The sequence below is a fragment of the Microchirus variegatus genome (genome assembly GCF_963457635.1).
Source record: "Microchirus variegatus genome assembly, chromosome: 14".
Lineage (NCBI taxonomy): Eukaryota > Metazoa > Chordata > Actinopteri > Pleuronectiformes > Soleidae > Microchirus > Microchirus variegatus.
The window spans coordinates 26,557,992-26,576,589 of NC_139815.1; the positions used below are offsets into that span (position 1 = coordinate 26,557,992).

General features: G+C 42.1%; 1 protein-coding gene across 2 annotated transcripts; it reads right to left on the minus strand.

Moving 5' to 3' along the window:
- Positions 1-1,625: 1,625 nt before the first annotated feature.
- On the minus strand, positions 1,626-16,791 carry mapk6 (mitogen-activated protein kinase 6). Of its 2 annotated transcripts, none has more exons than XM_083900513.1 (8): positions 16,742-16,791; positions 10,792-11,676; positions 10,383-10,700; positions 5,369-5,513; positions 4,904-5,068; positions 4,560-4,755; positions 4,217-4,334; positions 1,626-4,029 (listed from the first exon to the last, which is right to left on the minus strand). In XM_083900513.1, exons 2-8 carry the CDS (start codon positions 11,026-11,028, stop codon positions 2,944-2,946), a joined length of 2,265 nt encoding a protein of 754 aa, XP_083756639.1. In that variant the 5' UTR covers positions 11,029-11,676; positions 16,742-16,791; the 3' UTR covers positions 1,626-2,943. The 2 variants fall into 2 exon arrangements, with proteins under 2 accessions (XP_083756639.1, XP_083756638.1); XM_083900512.1 differs by lacking the exon at positions 16,742-16,791 and adding an exon at positions 12,613-12,681.
- Positions 16,792-18,598: the final 1,807 nt, after the last annotated feature.

Below are 18,598 nucleotides of genomic sequence, written 5' to 3' on the forward strand. Positions count from 1 at the left end.
TTTATAATACATCCACGCACACCTTTTGGTCCAGAAACTAGACGGAGATAAAAAATAATAATAATGTAATTGGTTGTTAAACATTTGTTGTGGAAAGTCATCACTTTGCAATTCAAGATGTTACAAACAAAACATTAAATTAACCTTTAAAATATAATTGATTTAATCACCTGCTGGTGTCGTTACAATTAGTATTAATACATTTCTAGTAATAATTTATTTTGTTATAGCATTTTAGCATTAACAATGTAAGTAATGAAGAGAATAAAAAACAAGAAGTTACAGATTATTACATAAAGAGTCTTTGACTCTGCCCTTTTCCCCCAGAACTGACCGACAGTGTGACTGTGACAAAAGAACAAACAGGAACCCGTGATCTGAGCTGTGTGATGTTGACGCCTCGTCATCGTCTGTCTCAAACAATTCCTGTTTTTCCACAAAAGTGCCATTAGACACTGTGACTTACTTGATTTCACTAGTAATAGATTTTTTTTCCAGAAATGAAAACACATTAAATCTCACACCGTGACTCTTTTGGAATTGATTTTAAGGTTCTACAATTAGCTTTAAAAGCTCTTATGAAACCTCATGTTCTGAGGCAGTAGCCTTTAGTCTATCAACAAAATCAGAATTAAACAGTGAGGCCTCGTCTATGGAACAGTCGCATCAATGAGGACAGCAGTGAATAACGTATTTAATCTGGGTTTTAACTGACCTAACTTTTAGCTTTCTTTCCTTGTTCATTCATTTATTTATTTGAACTTTTCACTCCATTTTATGATCCGAGATGTTTTATTTCCTCCACCCTTCAGTCAGTTTTAATAGAATTTGATTCTACTTGGCCACTTCACTCCATCATTATACCATTTCATTACCTTTATTAGAAAAGCATTTACAGCATTATCTTTTCAATATATGTACAGTATTTATTTTATTGCGTTTCCCTGCTATTTTTTTGTAATATATTTTAATCTTATGCATTAGAAAAGATGGATGGTAGGTATTGGTTTTCCCTTCAGTGTTCAGAAATCAGAAATACTATTCTAATGTATACCAGAGTATAGTTGAGGAATTTTGACCAGTGTGTAGAAAAAGAAAGTCTTTGCTCAGTCTATTTACACCACTGTATTTTAACGTTGGTGATAGTTGTGTTACTCAAAGAGCTCAGCATTTCCTCAGTTGGTACTTGGAATTAAGTTTCATAATCACTGGTTTAGGCCGTTCCAGTTTGACAAGGAAATGTGTTGCCGTTGCATAATGTGGAAAAAGAATGTTGCAGTTGAAAGTGGAAAATGTTCAAACATCCGTGAACATTTGAGTCAACAAACTCAGCTGTGAGATCCAGTGATCTGAGCCAAACCTACATTTAGCTGGAGACTGGAGGCTCGTGTCGCCGCCACTTGCAGTGTAATTTAGTCTGTGCACTTAAAACGTTAAAAGTGAGTCTAGGTGTCAACAAAACAGTCAGCACTTTTCCTTCAAAAAAGGGAAATCTCATACAAAATGCCCAAAACACAAATTAACTTCAGTGACGTCAACTTGAGAAGGAAAAAAACCCCCAAAAAAACACACAGAACTCTTTGCCAGTAATTTTTATTTTTGAGATATTTTGTAGAACAGGGGAACCAATGATTACAAAAAAAGTTCATAAGTGTCCTACATGCTACACCTTAACCTAATTCATCATGCTTGCCTGGAAAAAAGTACAAAGAAAAAAACAAAACAAAAACGTACAATTAAAACGGATGTACATTATACTCACCATCAACTTTGACTTTTAATGTACCCTTCTCTTTTTTCCATGCACGCAAGTTTTTTTTTTTTTTAACTTTTACATTATATTTCGATAAAAAAAATTAAGACTTTTAGGCGCTTTTTTAAACCATAAAGCAGATTTTTCCACTAAAAACGCACCTATTAAAAAAAAAGAAAACACAAACAAAGAATGGTATCCATACGGACGATTCTGATGTAAAAAGGAAAGCCTCGACTTCTTCTGGAACACAAGATGAATTTGCATCCTACCATTTTAAAAAAACAAACAAAACAACACTTACACGCCCATTTAGTGCCGAAATGGGTAAAAAAAATAAACGGAAGTCTGTCCCAACTCTTCAATCTTCAATAATCACATTGAAACAACACATTGTTTTTTTGATAAAATAAATATCACACATCTGCTAGAAATAAATAATGATTACTGAAACACCTCACTATGTTAAATGCTAAAGTGAGACAGATTTCATGTACGCGACCACTTCATTTTCAGGGTATGAGGATGGTCATGTGTGTAAAGCACTAGTGCGGCTTCGAGTGTCTCTCGCGGCTGTTACCTTGAGGTAGATAACACATTTACATCAACGCCTACGATAATGGTTGCTGCTGGCATCATGTGTCAGATTTACAGTATGAAAGGGTTCGTATGGAAGATTTCTTTGGGGGGGAAATAGACAACAAAAATGTAATAATAAAAGAAAAGGACACCCCTCTGTCCTACTTCCTGTTTTCATGTGTATCCAAATCCCAGGGGAGAAAAAAGGCTGTTTGAAAGCACTTTACAGCGATGTCAGCATCTACCATCCTCCTCCACGTCACACGTCTCCTTTCATCCTCTCTTTATCTATTTGTCCATCTTTTCACTCTCCTTCGCTACTTCACTTTCTCTCCGATCATCTACAGTACTTAAATGTGCGGGTGACGTGCCAGTTTAGCAATGAGGGCGTGGACGTTAACCCATGAAGGCCTGGTGGTCAAGGCTCAGAGTGATGACCAAAAAAAAAACTCTTAAAGATAATAAATCACCCATCAACGCATAAAAAATAAAATTAAAAGTTACCGTAATAAAAAAGGTATGAAATGATTCAAGTACAATATCATATTATTTAAAAAACAAAACAAAAAAAAGAACTCTAGATTTTGCACTGTAAGGGAGGATACGTTTCTTTAATTAAGATGCTTGAAGATGCTGCTGTACGTTTTGTGGGCTATTTGTGGGGAACATTTGACCGCGCAGGGAGTGAGCGACGCCTGGATGGATTTTAGAGGCAAGTCTTCGGTGCTGTCGAAGCCAGGCAGGGCCAGAGAGTCCAGCTGCATATTCAGCACGATCTCCGTGTTCATGCTGAGGAAGCTCTCATCCAGGTCTCTCCCCTCCGAGGGCTCCGGCTCGGGGGTGGCCGCGGTGTCTCCGGCCCCGTCTTCCCTCCGGCTGAACAGGCGATCCAGGTAACTGGTGTAAGAGCTGTCCTTCTGGAAGTGGTCCTCTTTACGAATGTCCCAGCGTGCTTCATCTATCAAACAGCTGCTCTCCCCGGAGCCGAACGTCTCCCAGGGACAAGCGGGCCAGGTGCTGTCGCCGCTGACGACTCCCAACCCTCCACCGCCCAACTGGGCGAGGTTTACCAGGCACTTCTCCTCCTTCTCCCGACTGATGGTCTTGGAAATGGAGCCTGAGCGGGGAACCTCCAGCTGGGAGACGGAAAAGTTGAGCTCGTTGAGGAGGCCCACTTCGCTGAGCAGCGCCACCTCTGGACACGGCTCTGGCTGCAGGCTCAGTTTAATGGTGCTGGCGATGAAGGAGTCAAAGTCAAAGCCTTGGTTCTGCTGACCTTGAGGTTTCTCTGTCTGATGCTTCTCCTGATCACTGTCCTTCTCCACCGGACTCTGGGTCTTCTCAGCTTCTTTGAGTGCGATCTGGGCCTTCACAAGCCCGTTCTTCTCGCACTTGCTCCTTGCCTTGCGGTCCGCCTTCTCCTTGCTCTGCTGCTCCTTCCAGTTGGAGAGGTCAATGATGAGTTTAGGTTCATAGTAGTGGTTGACTTCACTGTCCCTCCAGATGAGGTTATCCAGGTAAGAGGGGGATACGACCTTGTAGTTACAGGTGTTGCTACACTGCAAGTCACAGTATTTGTTCTCGTGGTGGTCGTCATCCTGCCAGGATCGCTCTGGCGGGAACAGACTGGAGTAGTCAAAGGACGGCTCGTCCAGGAACTTCTCGCGATCTACGTCAGCGTATTTACGAGGATCCACCTGCAAAAGACAGCGGTCACCAATTAGCCTTTGTTGTCATGTCAAAATGTCTGTCAGGACCAGAAAATTTCACAACAGTTAAAGTAAGTGTTGCGTGTTCTTTTTAGAGGAATACAACACAAATGTTACAACAGTTTTAAGTACAAGCGGAGAGGAAACTGATGTGAATGAAAATCTGAAGACGTACCTGAACCTCCTCCTCATCGGTTACATCAGAGAGTGCTCTTGGGTCAACCTGAACTTCGTCTGGGTCGAGGGTGCTGTGCAAGTGCCAATCAGCCTCTGACAGTTGGCTCTCATGATACCTGAGAGTATGACAGAGAGACACTTCAGTACACACAGAACACAGAAGTGGTTCAAACTTTTATATACTGGCTCTAACTGTGAAAACTAATCTAGAGATGTCTTGGTTGTTTTCTGCACAGATGATCCATGTGTTCATATTTGCATAGAGCAAAACAGAAACCTGGGAAATATACTCATTTTGTTGTCTTTGAATCTGGTCATAGTTCATCAATGAATGAACATACCTGTCACATGTGTGGCTGTGGCTCTGGTCCATGAGAAGGATATCATCTACTTCATCCTCAATGTGGAACGGGTGCAGCGATACAGGCTCATCCAGGGGGAAGGAGTAGTCAGCCATATAGGGGTGAGCGAGGGCCTCCTCCGCAGTCAGACGATCCATGGGATTAAAGGTCAGGATCTTCTCCAGGAAATCCAAGGCTGTGGATGCAAGTAAACACGGAGGAAGGACAATGAGACTCTTGAGAATCCGGAGATGCAATACGTGAGATATGTGACACTTGTCTTTGGTCATGGTTACATCATGAGCCTGCGAGTACGCCTGAATGAGTAAGTGACTGGTGCTCACCCTGGGGACTGACGTCAGGGAGCAGCTTGGCCAGTGGTGTGTGCGGCTTGGACATGTCGTTGCGGATGAAGACGGGAATGACACTGTGCAGCTCCTGTCGATCTTCCTCCCGCAGCACAGGGATGGACTCGAGGATCAGCTGCATCTGCTCCAGTTCATGAGCTCCTGAAACACCAGGAGGACACATTTGAAGACCCTCTCCCAGGAGAAATTACACACTGCTGCATGACTGCGTGAGTTTGTTCTAAGCAACGCTGAGCGCAGCAGATCATGAGAACAGAAGATGTTATTTGCCTTGGGTTCAGAAAACAAGAACAATCAGTCATCCAGCTGCAGCTGGATTTATAAAGGCTAATACTGGGCACACACCTTCACCTCTTAGTCAACAGACTTGCTCTCAAGACTGTTTGTGAGTGATTATGAGGTTTCACAGTGAGTCAGACTGAAAACAGAATCAACATTTACCAGCAAAGAGGGTTTTCCCTGTGAGCATTTCAGCGAAGATGCAGCCGGCGGCCCACATGTCGATGGCTTTGGTGTAGTTGTTGGGAGAGAGCAGCAGGCGAGGAGATCTGTACCACTTAGTGACGAGACCTTCAGAGAGATGACCCTGTGTTTGAAGGGGACAAGAGACGTTTAGTGGCAACTCTGGAGAGTGCAGGGTAGTGTACAACTGCTCCAACATCACATTTGTTTAGTTTTATTGGTCTTAGAATAAGTCTTCTCTTCATGCTTTAAAGCAAGGGCCTTGCAGCCACAACAGACATTATATTTGCATTTTAAAATAGAGGCTTATGATACAAGTGAAGAAGAATTGCTCTGCCCACAAAGACCCAATGTATAAAGCAAGGAAGGGGACATAGCAGAGAGACTTGGAGGGTGGATGAGTGAGCAGAGTAATCCTCCATTTGTTGCACTGTCACAGTTTCACCATTAGGTGTCTTACAGACTGGATCTTAAACGGGTACCAACTTGGGTCGATTTACAGCATTACACCTGCTGCTAAAATGAGTCCCAGAGCAAGCATGGTTCGGTCTGGGCTTCAATCATGTGCCGTTTCCTTAGCAAACTCTGCCCTGTGCTGGTCACGTATGCAGCGTGACATGGAGACAAAGACCTTCAGAGAGAAGAGACGGATGAAAGAGGGGGGATCATACATGTTCAGGCCCTGTCAGCAGTCTGAGAGAGCAGGATAATCCCCCTGCTACCAACACACTGACACCAATCTACACTCCAATTTCACCCACTGCTCGACTGTTCATGGGAACAGAGGACATTGAATGCAAAGAAAACTGACCTGTGCGAGTGTGTATATATACACGTGTGTGTGTATACACACTGGGGGAGGGGAGGTGGTAAAACAACACCGCCGTTGCCTTGGACTCTCATGCAGTGGTACTGGTGAGACCAATATGGTCAGCTCACCACTAAGCCAGGCTCCTGTGTCTGCCCTAATTTAGCCGCAAATACTAGATGTCACACTATCCTAGAGCATGTCATTGCCCTGAACATCCTTTTATTGATCAGTTTATAAATGACAAGTGTTCGGCAGCCTTCACCAAAAACCCTGGAAAGGGAACAAAGGTGTTGTTAGACTGGTGAAACTACTGGTCAAAGCCTGCAGGGCTGCCTAGATCTCATTCTCAGACTACCTCCATGCTACTCTACCTTAGTTTAAAAATGCAGAAATTCTATTTCAGATACGCCCGTCATCCACATTACCCCCACGTTTAAGAGCCCCCCAAAAGAGAGAGGCTTAAAAATGCAGCTACCTCCCTTCCCGCTTCAAAACTAAATGGCTATCTTACAGTAGAGAAGAGCGAAAATAGAGACCTTTGGAAGCAATGATGCAGTGACCCTCATTCACTTCCTGGTTGTTTTTTTGTTTTATATCAGCTGTGACTGGACTACCAACGTATAGATAAGAGCTTTGTTTAACTGTTTCATTTTTCACCTTGTTGTTTTTTGTGATCTTGGGGTCATGGATTAAGGACAACACTATTGACCCTGAACTAAATGATGCAGATTAAGATGGCAACAAGTAGCAGAGGACATTTCACAGGTATAGACACAAAGGCATTCAATCATCAGCCATGATCTCAGACCTTCCGGTAACAGTTGCCGAATGACTTACTCACCTGATCTTGCTCAGACCAGGCTGACATTTAATGAGTCATAACAGGCTCTCCATGTCTCAGGCTGTGGTTACACGGCAACCTCTAGCACCAGGTGTCAGTTCAGGTAATTGGTGTAGAGTCAATAAGAGATCATTAGCATTGCCTCCATTTTTAGCATAAAGCGCCATTGCTCCTCAGACACTGGTTACCAAAAAACATTAAATCATAGATTTCCTTGCCGACAGTGAATCTATTTTAGATTTAACCCGTCCACCCACACAAACATGAAATCGTTTCTCACAGGGAAGTGGCACTATAAACAGAGGGATAAGTGGAGCTTCACTGCTGTCTCTCAACGCAATGGAAATATGGACCCAATATAAAGAGATTAAATAGAGATAACACCCAGAGAGCACAAATCTCCTCAGAGGCTGCTCAGCTTCACATCTGGATCAACACCTAACCATTTCTTCCTTGGGTAACAACATCAAAATATGTCCTTTATTTGTTTTATTTATGCTGTTCACAGCAACCATCTGATTTATGGCCAATCGTTGTTAGTTCCTGCTACTAATAATTATTCAAAAAAAACCTGTAGGGATCCTTTTTCCGCCTTAATGCACTCTGGTTAGATCTCGTCTAGTCTGGTGCCAGACAGGCCTGTTGCTGGCTGGATAACTGGGTCAAATGTGTGCGTGTTGGACGTTGTGGTTTGGATGTGTGTGTTGTGCAGAGTCCTCTTGTGGCAGAGAGGACCTCAGTGAACCCTATTACATTCCTGGAAAGTCTGCAGTTATTATCGCTACTGCATCGCAAATGGATTTTTCACAGCTGCAGACAAGCACAGGCTTGCACAGTGACGAGTTGAAATTTATATCTTTATATGCATCATCAATGTTTTAACCTCACTGGATTTCACCTAAAACAACATCTCGGCACACTGAGCAATTGTGACACTCCTTACTTAAGGAATAACAAAAGGTGTAGTGTCACCTTGTAGGAGTTAATCTTACTCATCCTTACTTATAACAGAGCTCTACCCACCTTAGTAAAACCAAAAGTATATCTAAATATAGGAGTGTCACTTCCAGTGTTGGTGAACGTTAACTTTAAAACAAGGTCTCAACCAAGGCTCCCACAGTAAGACAAAGAACAGGCTGGGAGAAGAAGAGGGATCGGAGTTTCAGAGATTAGATGAGTCCACGTGAATTCTTGTCATTCTTGTTCATGGGCCACCATGAGGGCTGACAGTAAAACAAAGCCTAGTAGGATTAATGAAAGCTTGAAGGGAATCGTGAGGAGTTACGTATTTATTAACCTGAGAAATGAGAAAACAAAAGGAGTGTAGGAGGAAGAGGTAGAACATATGCCTTGTACCTACACCACTGATGCAAGCAAGAAATCCAGAGAGCAGATAAGAAACAGAGGTTCCCTGGCAAAGAGCTCCTCTTTATTTAGAAACATTATTCAAACATGCGCTCAGCCTCCCAGCTGCTGTGGCTCAAACAGTCTGCCAGAAGTAGAGGGTGACTGAGGGCAAATTTGCCCCACGTGTGGCTTAAACTGAACCCACTGTTTTTAAGCTATAACACTTCACTGGGTCCCTTAGTGTGGGGGTTCATTTCTCAACACGCCTCATTTGGTAAGAGGTTGGTAGAGATCTCAGTTAACCCACTCCCACCCCATTACTATTATTATCATCATCATCATCATAGCACACATAACACTGCAACTCTGTCTGGGAAGTTAAGACGCAGCCTGTTGGAACCAGCAGCCTGATTTAAGTAGTCTATAATGTATCCCTGACAATAACTCAGCAGCAGTCTTCTAACACAACACCACTGCAGATAATAGCCGACCCCAGCCAAGCAGCTCTTCAATTCCTCACTCACCAGCATGGTTTCCATCAGGGAAACTGCTTATTGAGAGAGAAAACAGCCCACATGGCAAAGCCTGATGTGAGGGAGGAGTGCAGTCATTTGGGTTAGGTGGCAACAGGAACCAAAATGTGTGAGAAACTCTCACGTCTTCCCAGCAGCTAAAGGCCGTCACCTTCCTCGTCTTGTTTCCTCGTCTCCACAGAGGATATGACTAATACACGTCGGAGCTGAACATGTGAGAAGCAGTGAGCGGAAATGAGCAGTTCTGGTAAACTAAAGTGTGCGAGACAAGTACGTATGAGGATGATGTCAGATGTGGCAGCGTTCAAAGCTCAGCAAGAGATGAATGAGGCTGTGCCAGTCGGAGGGGATACCATCATCACGTGAGCCACTTCAGACCCTCGGGTGACTAATCTGAGACACGTGTAAGCATCTGACTGAGAGAGAGAGTGAGGAGGAGGAGGAGCGAGACCTAGATTCTCTCACACCACTCTACCATATGGCCTTTGGCTGGAATTCGCTCATCCCTTTATAAGAGGGTGACAGAAATACACAAGGGCAATTCAGACCCACCACCTGGCTACAATTAGACAAGATTGTCCACACACTTCTCATACTAAACATAAAACCAACCTCCTTTATTGCTACTTCTTTATTGAGCTGCTTCACAAAACAAAATGCAACTTTATGACGAGCATTAAAATGTGTACTTTCAACACTGTGGGGGGTGTTCACATCTGGCTTTTGATGTCCATGTCAACATTTCACTGGCATCAGATAAGAAAAAGAAAAACACTCATAACACAGGGAAAAGAGCCTTCCGTGACCTAATTTTCTCAATTCTACAAGTTGCATGCTTGACAAATGGGGTAATAACCTTGAGGTAAGCAAAGTAGGCACTCTGAATAAATTAATAAAACTTGATACTGTAGCAGGTCTATTAAGGCTCTGCTACAGCCTCAAGCCTTCATCACCATCATTAGACATCGCAGAAAGCTCAAGGCTAAACTGGGTATGACTTGCAAATGCTACATTACATTTTTATATGACAATGCAGATAATCTTTATTTTTTGCTAAGCCACATAATCACAAGCCGACTCATTTGTATATTTAGAGTTTGAATTGAAGCACAGCTCGGTTTAAAATGTAAACTCCTTTTAATGGAAAACGAAAAAAGCCCAGGGTGAAGTTTTCCATAGCCTTTATTTATCTCCGTAGAAGGGAAACTGAAGCAATGCCTTGAGGAACCACATCTCATCTTGTTTACTTCCTGCTGAGAAGCTACATCATTCTGCAGTAGACGGCTTATTTGTGCAAAAATGTAAACATCTCGTGTGAGAGCAACAAAAGAACTTGTGCACTTTCTGCCATTTTTTGGCCTTCTAAAAAAAGAACTAACCTCTGCTAAGTTTAAATACACCACTCACAGTGAATCCACATATAGTCATAAACCAAATTTTTTACTCAGAGTCAGATCCTACCTTGTGAGAGTAGTGGGGGTCCATGATCCGGGCCAGTCCAAAGTCCCCAATCTTCAGTACCAAATCCTCTGTGTTGACAAACAGGTTTGCTGGCTTGAGGTCTCGGTGCAGCACGTTGGCGGAATGGATGTACTTAAGGCCCCTGAGAAGCTGGTACATAAAGAGCCTGGCATGGCCCTCAGACAGAAGGCCCCTCTCCAGCAGCTGACACAGGTCAGTCTCCATGTATTCTTGTACAATATACACCGAGTTGACCTCTGTCAGGGACACCACGTCCTCCGTTAGCGTGCGACCATTGGGGCCCAATGTCTCAAACACCTGGTGACAAACACAGGAAGAGTCAGTCTTCAAGTTGCAAAGGACCATCATTTTCAAAGATCTTTTATAATAATAATAATAAAAAAATTACCTTAACAATGTTGTCATGGTCGAGACGTCTGATAATCTTGATTTCCCGCAGTGCATGCTTCACACTCTGGGGGTCAGTTAAGATAATTTTCTTCACAGCTACACGCTTGTCACACTCCGTGTCGACTGCCGAGAACACCAGGCCGTTCCCTCCGTAGCCCAGAGGCTTCAAGTCCATGTAGCGAGAACCCAGGTCAAAGCCATGGATGTTCATCAGTGACTCAAACTTCTCTGCCATGACGACTGTTTTCAGCTTTCACACCAAACTTCCGCTTTCCCTGAAGTTTGGTCCCTGGCCTGTTTTTAAAGTCCAACTTTAACACCAACTGAGGAATTTATTGGACAATCTCCCCACTGCTTCAAAAGGCTCAGCTAACTGACCCTTGTACGGATGACTACCAAGTCCCCCCTGTCTAGCCCTCACTGTCAGATGCGAGGCACTATTGTGTTATCCAACGTTCTTTCCATGTTAAATAATGAGAGGAAAAAACTAAAGACAAGAACTCCACCACAATTCTGGATGTTTGGCTACCTTTAGATGACTTTTGTGATAGACTAGTGTTAATAGACTGCAATGGAATGAACTTCGAGGCTGATTAAAAAGCACTGTGACTATGTCGAACTATAAAAGCATGTAGTTGCATCCTTACAGTGCAGATACATTCAGTGTTTGACTGGTCCTGAGCTGCGTCATATGAAACGTGCCTAAATGCACTCTTATTCCCTCCTTTTATATTTTTTTTACTGATTTATCTAACGTTTTCTATAAAACTGAAATGTGTCTGGCCTTAGAGTCTTCAAAATAAGTTTTCACCCTCAGTGATCAGGTGGCTCAAGCTCGCCACAGTCACAGTCAAAGCTATCCTCCATTTTACTTGGGTATAACCTGAAAGACAAGAGATAAAAAGAGCACAAAGGAGTAAGAAAACAGTGTATTTATCGGAGTGCTGTAAAAGAGGTTGCGATTAATTTCAAATACACGTCTACATTCCGTTTACTTCCTGTGGTGGCCGTGGCTTTATCTACGCAATTCGATGAAGAAACAGTTACTATCCGCTTTCACACCTACCCAGATTAAATAAAATTTCAAACAAATTCAAACAAATACTACCTTATTATTTGGATCTTTAGAGAGCTCTAATTGTCAGTTCAATCAGCTCATCACAGAACAGCAGGTTTCACAAAATAACCTTTTCTTTTCGGGATCTCGTTGATCTGCGGGTGCGTTCATGAAAAATGACCCCCCTTCATCCCCGCCCGGTTTCGGCGCTTGTTAATCCGGTTTCTGGGTATCGGTAAAATTGCGAGTTCACCCACGGACTCTCGGCTAAGGTGAACAACCTAGAGGACAAGTAGAAACCACCATCTAACAGGGGGTTGAGAGCCGCTTTAAACCCGGGGGTTTTCACGCTCACATCGGGCCGCCCATTCTGGCCTTCACCAGGTCTGGCGGAAAAAAAGCCAGCGAAGGAAGCCCAACGGCCGGCGGACTCGCTGCCTACAGAGACAACCATCTGCTTTAATATCACACACAACCGCGTACACCCGTCAACACACGCACTCATCAAAGCACACGTACAAACCTAACATGTCAGTACACCATGTTTTTTCATCAACATTAGCCATAGCACCCTGGTACGAGCCGCCGACAAAGCGAACAAAGGAGCGGTTGTTAGCGGAGGCTTCCGACTACGTGGTACAGCTTCACCGGAGAAAAGGCACAAAAGCCGACGTCCGTTTCGCCGCTTAAAACCCACCGCGAGTCGACTGTGACGAGACACAAAACGGTCACAAATGAACCGACACGGAAGAGTAGACTTACAGTCCTTGTCCGTAGCGTTAGTTTCATTGTATTGTTCAGTCAAACCCGGAGAAGGTTTGAGAGTGCTCCGCTCCCTGAGCTCTGCGGATCTGTCCAAAACGCCATTGAGGCTGGGCTCAGCTAAGAGAGGCGGCGTGACGTCACGGTGCTGCGTTCACGGACACTCGGCGATTTCATCGAATTATTGTACAAATACATGGGAATTATGGAAATGAATAAATATCAAAATTCAAACTAAAAATTCCTCTGATTGATAAGATTTTGATTTTGGGGTTAGAATAAGATATTCTTAATCCGCCGAGGGAGGATTAGGTTCTAAATGACAATATGATGCAGATTGAAAAAGAGAGTATTAGGTTCCACACTGAGAAATAATAAAGTGGGGAAAAAAGTAAAATATGACAACTTTTTTCTTGAGCGATTATGACTTAAAGGGACACTGTGTAGTATTTATGGGTTTATATAACCCAAAATCCACTTTTTTTATACATATTATGTGCTCCTGCATTGTCTAGTCGCTGTATAATAGTTTTTGTTTCATTTTCGTAGTGTTTCAAAAAGTCATGTAAAATAACATGGTCGCGGTTGCATAGCCACTGTTAGCAGCGAGACGCCATGTTTCTACCGGAGCCTGTAAGGACAAACGCGAGAGAACAAATCAAGCGTCTCTTTACTTGTAGCTGAAGTCCCGCCTCCTCTCTCTCCGCTTCGTCTGCTACGGCCGTGGTAGCTCCGCCCTCTCCTTCGCCTCACGAACCTCATCTGCTGACACGGAGAAAGACGACGAGGACGACATTTGACCGGCTGAGGACACCGTAGTGCTCAGGGAAGGGAGGGGGTGAGCAGAGGAGCAGTTCTTTGTTGTAAATTTCAGCCTCTCCTCTAGATGGCACTATAAACTACTTATTTCCCCTTTAATTCTCGTAATATTACAAATTTATTCTCGAAAGCTGGCCCTAATAGTCTGTATTAGGGGGAGGGTGGAGGGTGTTGTAAGCCTAAAATCTTATCATTTATCAAATCAAATTATTTATTTACATTTAGAATTTATAGAATCTGCAACTACAACTGCTAATTATTGACGTTATGAGTGTATGCTCATTTGTTGTACTGATTATTATGATCAGTTCGTTCATGAATTCATGATTAATCGTGTCTTTCAAGTTCATCTTGATGCAGAAACCTGTAAAAACTGACACTAACATTTAAAAAAACATTACTATAATGTAGAATTACCAGACTACATAGTTTAAAGGGACCTTTAAGGTAGAGGTTGACCAATATGGGTTTTTCTTTTGCCAACACCAATCTTTAGCATTCAGTGCGCATGTTTCTATAGCAACCAGAACAAACCATTCCAGAGCACACGCTTTGTGTTTTGATGCTGGAACATAAATAAACGCCATGCGTTAACCTAACAAAGATAGAGGCAACGTGAGACTGAATGGGTAGAGTGGAATAGTGACGTCAGACATGAACGTGTTTACATCCTATTTTTGTCATTCAAAGTTCCACCATAGGTCACCGATACGCTTGGAACATTGTGGGATTCCGTTTCTGCGTCAAAGTCAAAACAATCACGAGGAGCACGCCGCGTCACGGTGTTTTTAAATCTTTTGGGTGTGGGAAGTTTTGAGCTGCATTTGAAAGCAGCAAGAGTCATTCAAAAGTTGCAGAGCACGTGACGGCGGCGAGATTCAAAATCTTACTCAACCAGGTGCATTACGCACGTTTGTGGGTTACGTAAAAAGAGCATTGCTCAAATGCCGGTAAACAAGACTCCAGTGTGACGACACACAGAGTTCAGCCGCAGCTGCAAACTGAGGGGAATAAGTTTGTTCATTGAATTAAAAGTATAACGTGTCATGTGAAACCGTGTTCATCTAAGATATATCAATAATAATAAAAATAATAATTATTAATATAAATAATAGACTGTTGGCCTATGGAATTATGATCCTAGTTATTTGAAGATGACCAGATATTACAGAACTGGAAGACAGTCACTTGTGTCCATATAACTTCATTAAATATGTAATTTCACAGCCTCTCTTCACAATCGGACATCGCTCTCATTTTTCCACCCATGCATTTTATTTATTTTACATACAGAAGGTTGTATCTGCTGTTGTTTTCCTGCATTCATCCACAGTTCCCCCCCCTCCCTCCTCTTTTCCCCTCTGACAGGACTTAAGTGTTGTTTTCCAAACATGGCACTGTGCTTTGCATTAGTGAGTGAGATAAATCCCTCAGTCAGGTCATTCATTCATTCATTCATTCATTCATTCAATGCGGCTTGTGGATTTAGAAAAAAAGTCCATCTGGTGCATGGGATGTTTCTCTTTTTACGCCTTATGCCTCGCCATCTCCTCTGGGATTACACATCAGGCAACAAAAGCAAAACACACAGAGAAAAAAAACACAATCCCATCAAGGGACGCACTGTTGGTCTATGCTCTCAAATCCCTCATCCACACTGTGGCATGGTTCCCATGCATGTACTGTAGCCTGCTGCTGTGAATTGAATGGATGTGAGGGGATGGAGTGGAGCGGAGTGGAGCGGAGCTGAGTCGCTGCAGTCTTACGCTACATCAGCATCCGCAGGCTACAGACCATGTGAGGAGCCATGTGCCCGGGAATGCAGATGCTTCTCACACTGCAGGCCGGGATGGGCTCTGCGATGGAGAGCAGCCACTGCATGCGGACTGAGAGAGATGCGACACACTTGGACACAGACTCTATGCATCTATGTGCTGTTCTGTCTCCTTTACCAAATGATGAAAATGTACATTATTGTCTACCAGTTGCATTGCTCTCTCACAGCAAATGACTGTACTGTAAATGTGTGTACATTTACAGTACATTATACCATAGATACTGTCCTGAACCGCTACATTACTGCACAATTTCATAATAAATGACTTTACAAATACACATTTTTACTGTAACCTCTCAGTTGAGCCAGGTATTATTGTGATTTAACAGTATTTTCACTGGTAAAGATGGTATGTAACTAACTTCACACTGTGATTTAACGGTGTATGAATACTATCTTTACTGTAACTGCAATTGAGCAGTATTTGTCTTGTGTAAAATACTGTATTTAACTGTAAAAATCACACTTACTTTAAAGGGGCTTCCCTGTAACAGATACACCTATAGTCATTTAAAAAAAGAACACACAAATATGGTGCTGTACTGTAAATGATCAAAATGAAGGCAGTGATTGTTTTCTGAGATATCTTTTTAAGAAAAAGTGAGTGAAGCTTCTTCTAGTACTTTTTTCCGCTCTTAATCTATCTTCGTCTATTGTGTCCTTGCAAATGAACGTTGACAAGAGCCAGTCCATGCAAAAAAATAGTCTTTATTAAATAAATTGTATTAGTTGATAAATGCCGCTCAGTCACTATTATGTATAAGTTGTGAGACAATTGTGTGGGTTTCCACTTGTATCTAACTTGTATACATTTGGAGCTGAGAGACATTTTGAACATTCACAAGTCAGAAACTACATCAGACAAATGCTCAAACTGTAATTTGGACTTTGAATTTCAGCCATTGAGCTAAATGACAGCAAATTCTAATAAATCAATCAGTCAGATTTATGACTAAAACCATTCCCTCCCACTGGCTAATGTCCTCTGACATAATGTCTCTTTAATGAAGGCTGCATTAATGATTACTATATACTTCACTACCCTCCATAAAACCACATACTTTATCACCTTATAACATTTTTAGAAGGTGACTTTTTTTTAATTTGAAACCATTATTCCACTTTTTTAGAAAGTAAACTTAAAAACTGACAACAAGGGGACTATACGGGACATTCAAACATCATTTGAACACTATTGTTCGTCTAACAAAGACTAAAGTGGCTTCAATTACTGCCAATTATATACTGGTGGTAGTAGTAGTAGAATAGTAGTGTGTTACTGTGATGCTCTAATACTAAACAAACCAGATACTGTTGCAGTAGAGGAGAGTTCAACACATCATCACATAGTTTCTGCTGCTGATGGAAGAATGACCCCCCACACACACACTCACTCACACACACATACACGTGTCCTCAGCATCACCAACAATCTCTTAAATGAAAACATTTTTCTATTTTATTGTCACTTACTGAGGCAGAAATCCTCCAGAGACGCCTTGAGGAACATAGTACAGACAGTAATAGTCCACTCAGAAGAAATTAGTCCATATCCAGCAGGAGGAGAAGATTCAGCACAGTCCAGTATCTCCTTGTTGTGTTGTGTTGTGTTGTGTTGTGTTGTGTTGTGTTGTGTTGTGTGGGTAGATGAGTGTATTCTCCAATCCTTGACAGCGTGTTATCCTTCTCCATGTGCCATTGGTTGTGAGGAGGAGTTCCATGGAGAGTTTATATAGGCGCCCGGCCGGAGAGGGTGGAGGGGGCGGAGCCTGCTCTGTGTCAGACTCTTATTAGAGTTCATTGTCACTCCCTCCTCTCTGCGTCTTCATCATCATTTTTACTCACTTTCCTTTGTATTTTAGTCCAACAACAACGGTAGCGTGTACTGTGAATTATTTCCAGGATTTTACAGGCTAGAGCTGTTAATGTCACACTGTCACAATAAGTCCATCATCATCATCATCATCATCATCGGTTTTATTGTTGTGTTTTAGTGTGAAAAAATGCGTGTCATTAGCAAGGATTTCTGCTAAAGTCATTTTAAAATTCAGTAGTTATACATGAAATGACTGCTAAACCACAGAAACACACTGAGTGACACTACTTATTTACAGTAAAATGCAGTATCTCTATATGCTAAAAATCACAGTATTGTACAACGGTGAAGTTACATTACACAATTTTTAGTCGATTTACTATGAAATGATGCAATAACCTCGTAGCAACGTACAGTAAATATACATATTTGTTGATTAGCCGTTACTTTACCGTGAATTTAGTAACGATGCAGCCTATTTTGGAGGGGAAATGTGCAAATGCACTTCTTGTGATTCATTATTTGAATCTCATTTAAAATCACAGGATTACACAGAGTCCCTAATGGATTATGAAAACCCTTTCAAAACACAATGGAGGAAAGTGAAAAGTAATTGTCCCATTGAGTCTTGATAATCACTGTATAATACAAACAAAACTGGAACAATAATAATAATGATCACAAGGACGACATCTTTGCTAATATGGCGTCTTTAAAAACCCAGTGACACATTTCTGTGCAAGAATTTAAAAATAAATTATACAAAACAGAGAAAAACAACTTTAAAAGGAAGATATTTTAAAATCTATTACTTTTGAATTAAAAAAGAAAAGAAATATAAAATCTCCATCAATGTCAGCTCCAATTCCCCTGTGTCTTCAGCTTCTAAAACAGAGTCACCTGCACTTAAAACTCTGATATGCAAAGTAATGGAGACAAAACAAAGCTTTTATTCAACTATAATATTAAAGTGTAATTAAGTGTAATTAAACCCTATGTCAGCTGAGCTTGGCACTTTATCCCTTTTCTGTAACGGTCAGCATTGAACACCATGATTCTCTGCTACTCACATCTCCTTGTTTCCATCTGAATCTGCCTCCATCTGCTCGTCATGTGACAGGTTGCAGGCGTCTCAACAGACTGGCATGTTTGTACAGTGAGGAAATGTGTGCGTGTGTATTTGTTTGATTTTCAAACCAGGCTGCTGCGGGGTCCACATGAGCACCGTGTTATCAAAATATTTGAGTGGATGTACGAGGAAATGAGGGCAACGCTGTAGATTTTGGCGCCGTGTGCTTACAGATATTTCTTTTTTTTGCTTTTCTTGTGAATAATTATCACTTCTGCATGCCTGAGAGATTTATCAATGGTCTGTGATACATGCTGGCAGCCTGGATCTGTGTTTGTTTGTCCTTGCTGCTGTTAATCTACTGTAACTGACACGGATAGTCCAGGCCGAGGCGTGTTTGATAAACACCGTTGGTTATTCATGATGACCTTAATTCCTACATCGT

Excerpts from the sequence above, each read along its gene's own strand:
- mapk6 (XM_083900513.1), bottom strand. The coding sequence starts at position 11,028 with ATGGCAGAGAAGTTTGAGTCACTGATGAACATCCATGGCTTTGACCTG. Across the intron at positions 5,069-5,368 it reads AGGGAAAACCCTCTTTGCTG|GAGCTCATGAACTGGAGCAG; the intron begins GTAAATGTTGAT and ends CTGGTGTTTCAG. Across the intron at positions 4,030-4,216 it reads CCGATGAGGAGGAGGTTCAG|GTGGATCCTCGTAAATACGC; the intron begins GTACGTCTTCAG and ends TGTCTTTTGCAG.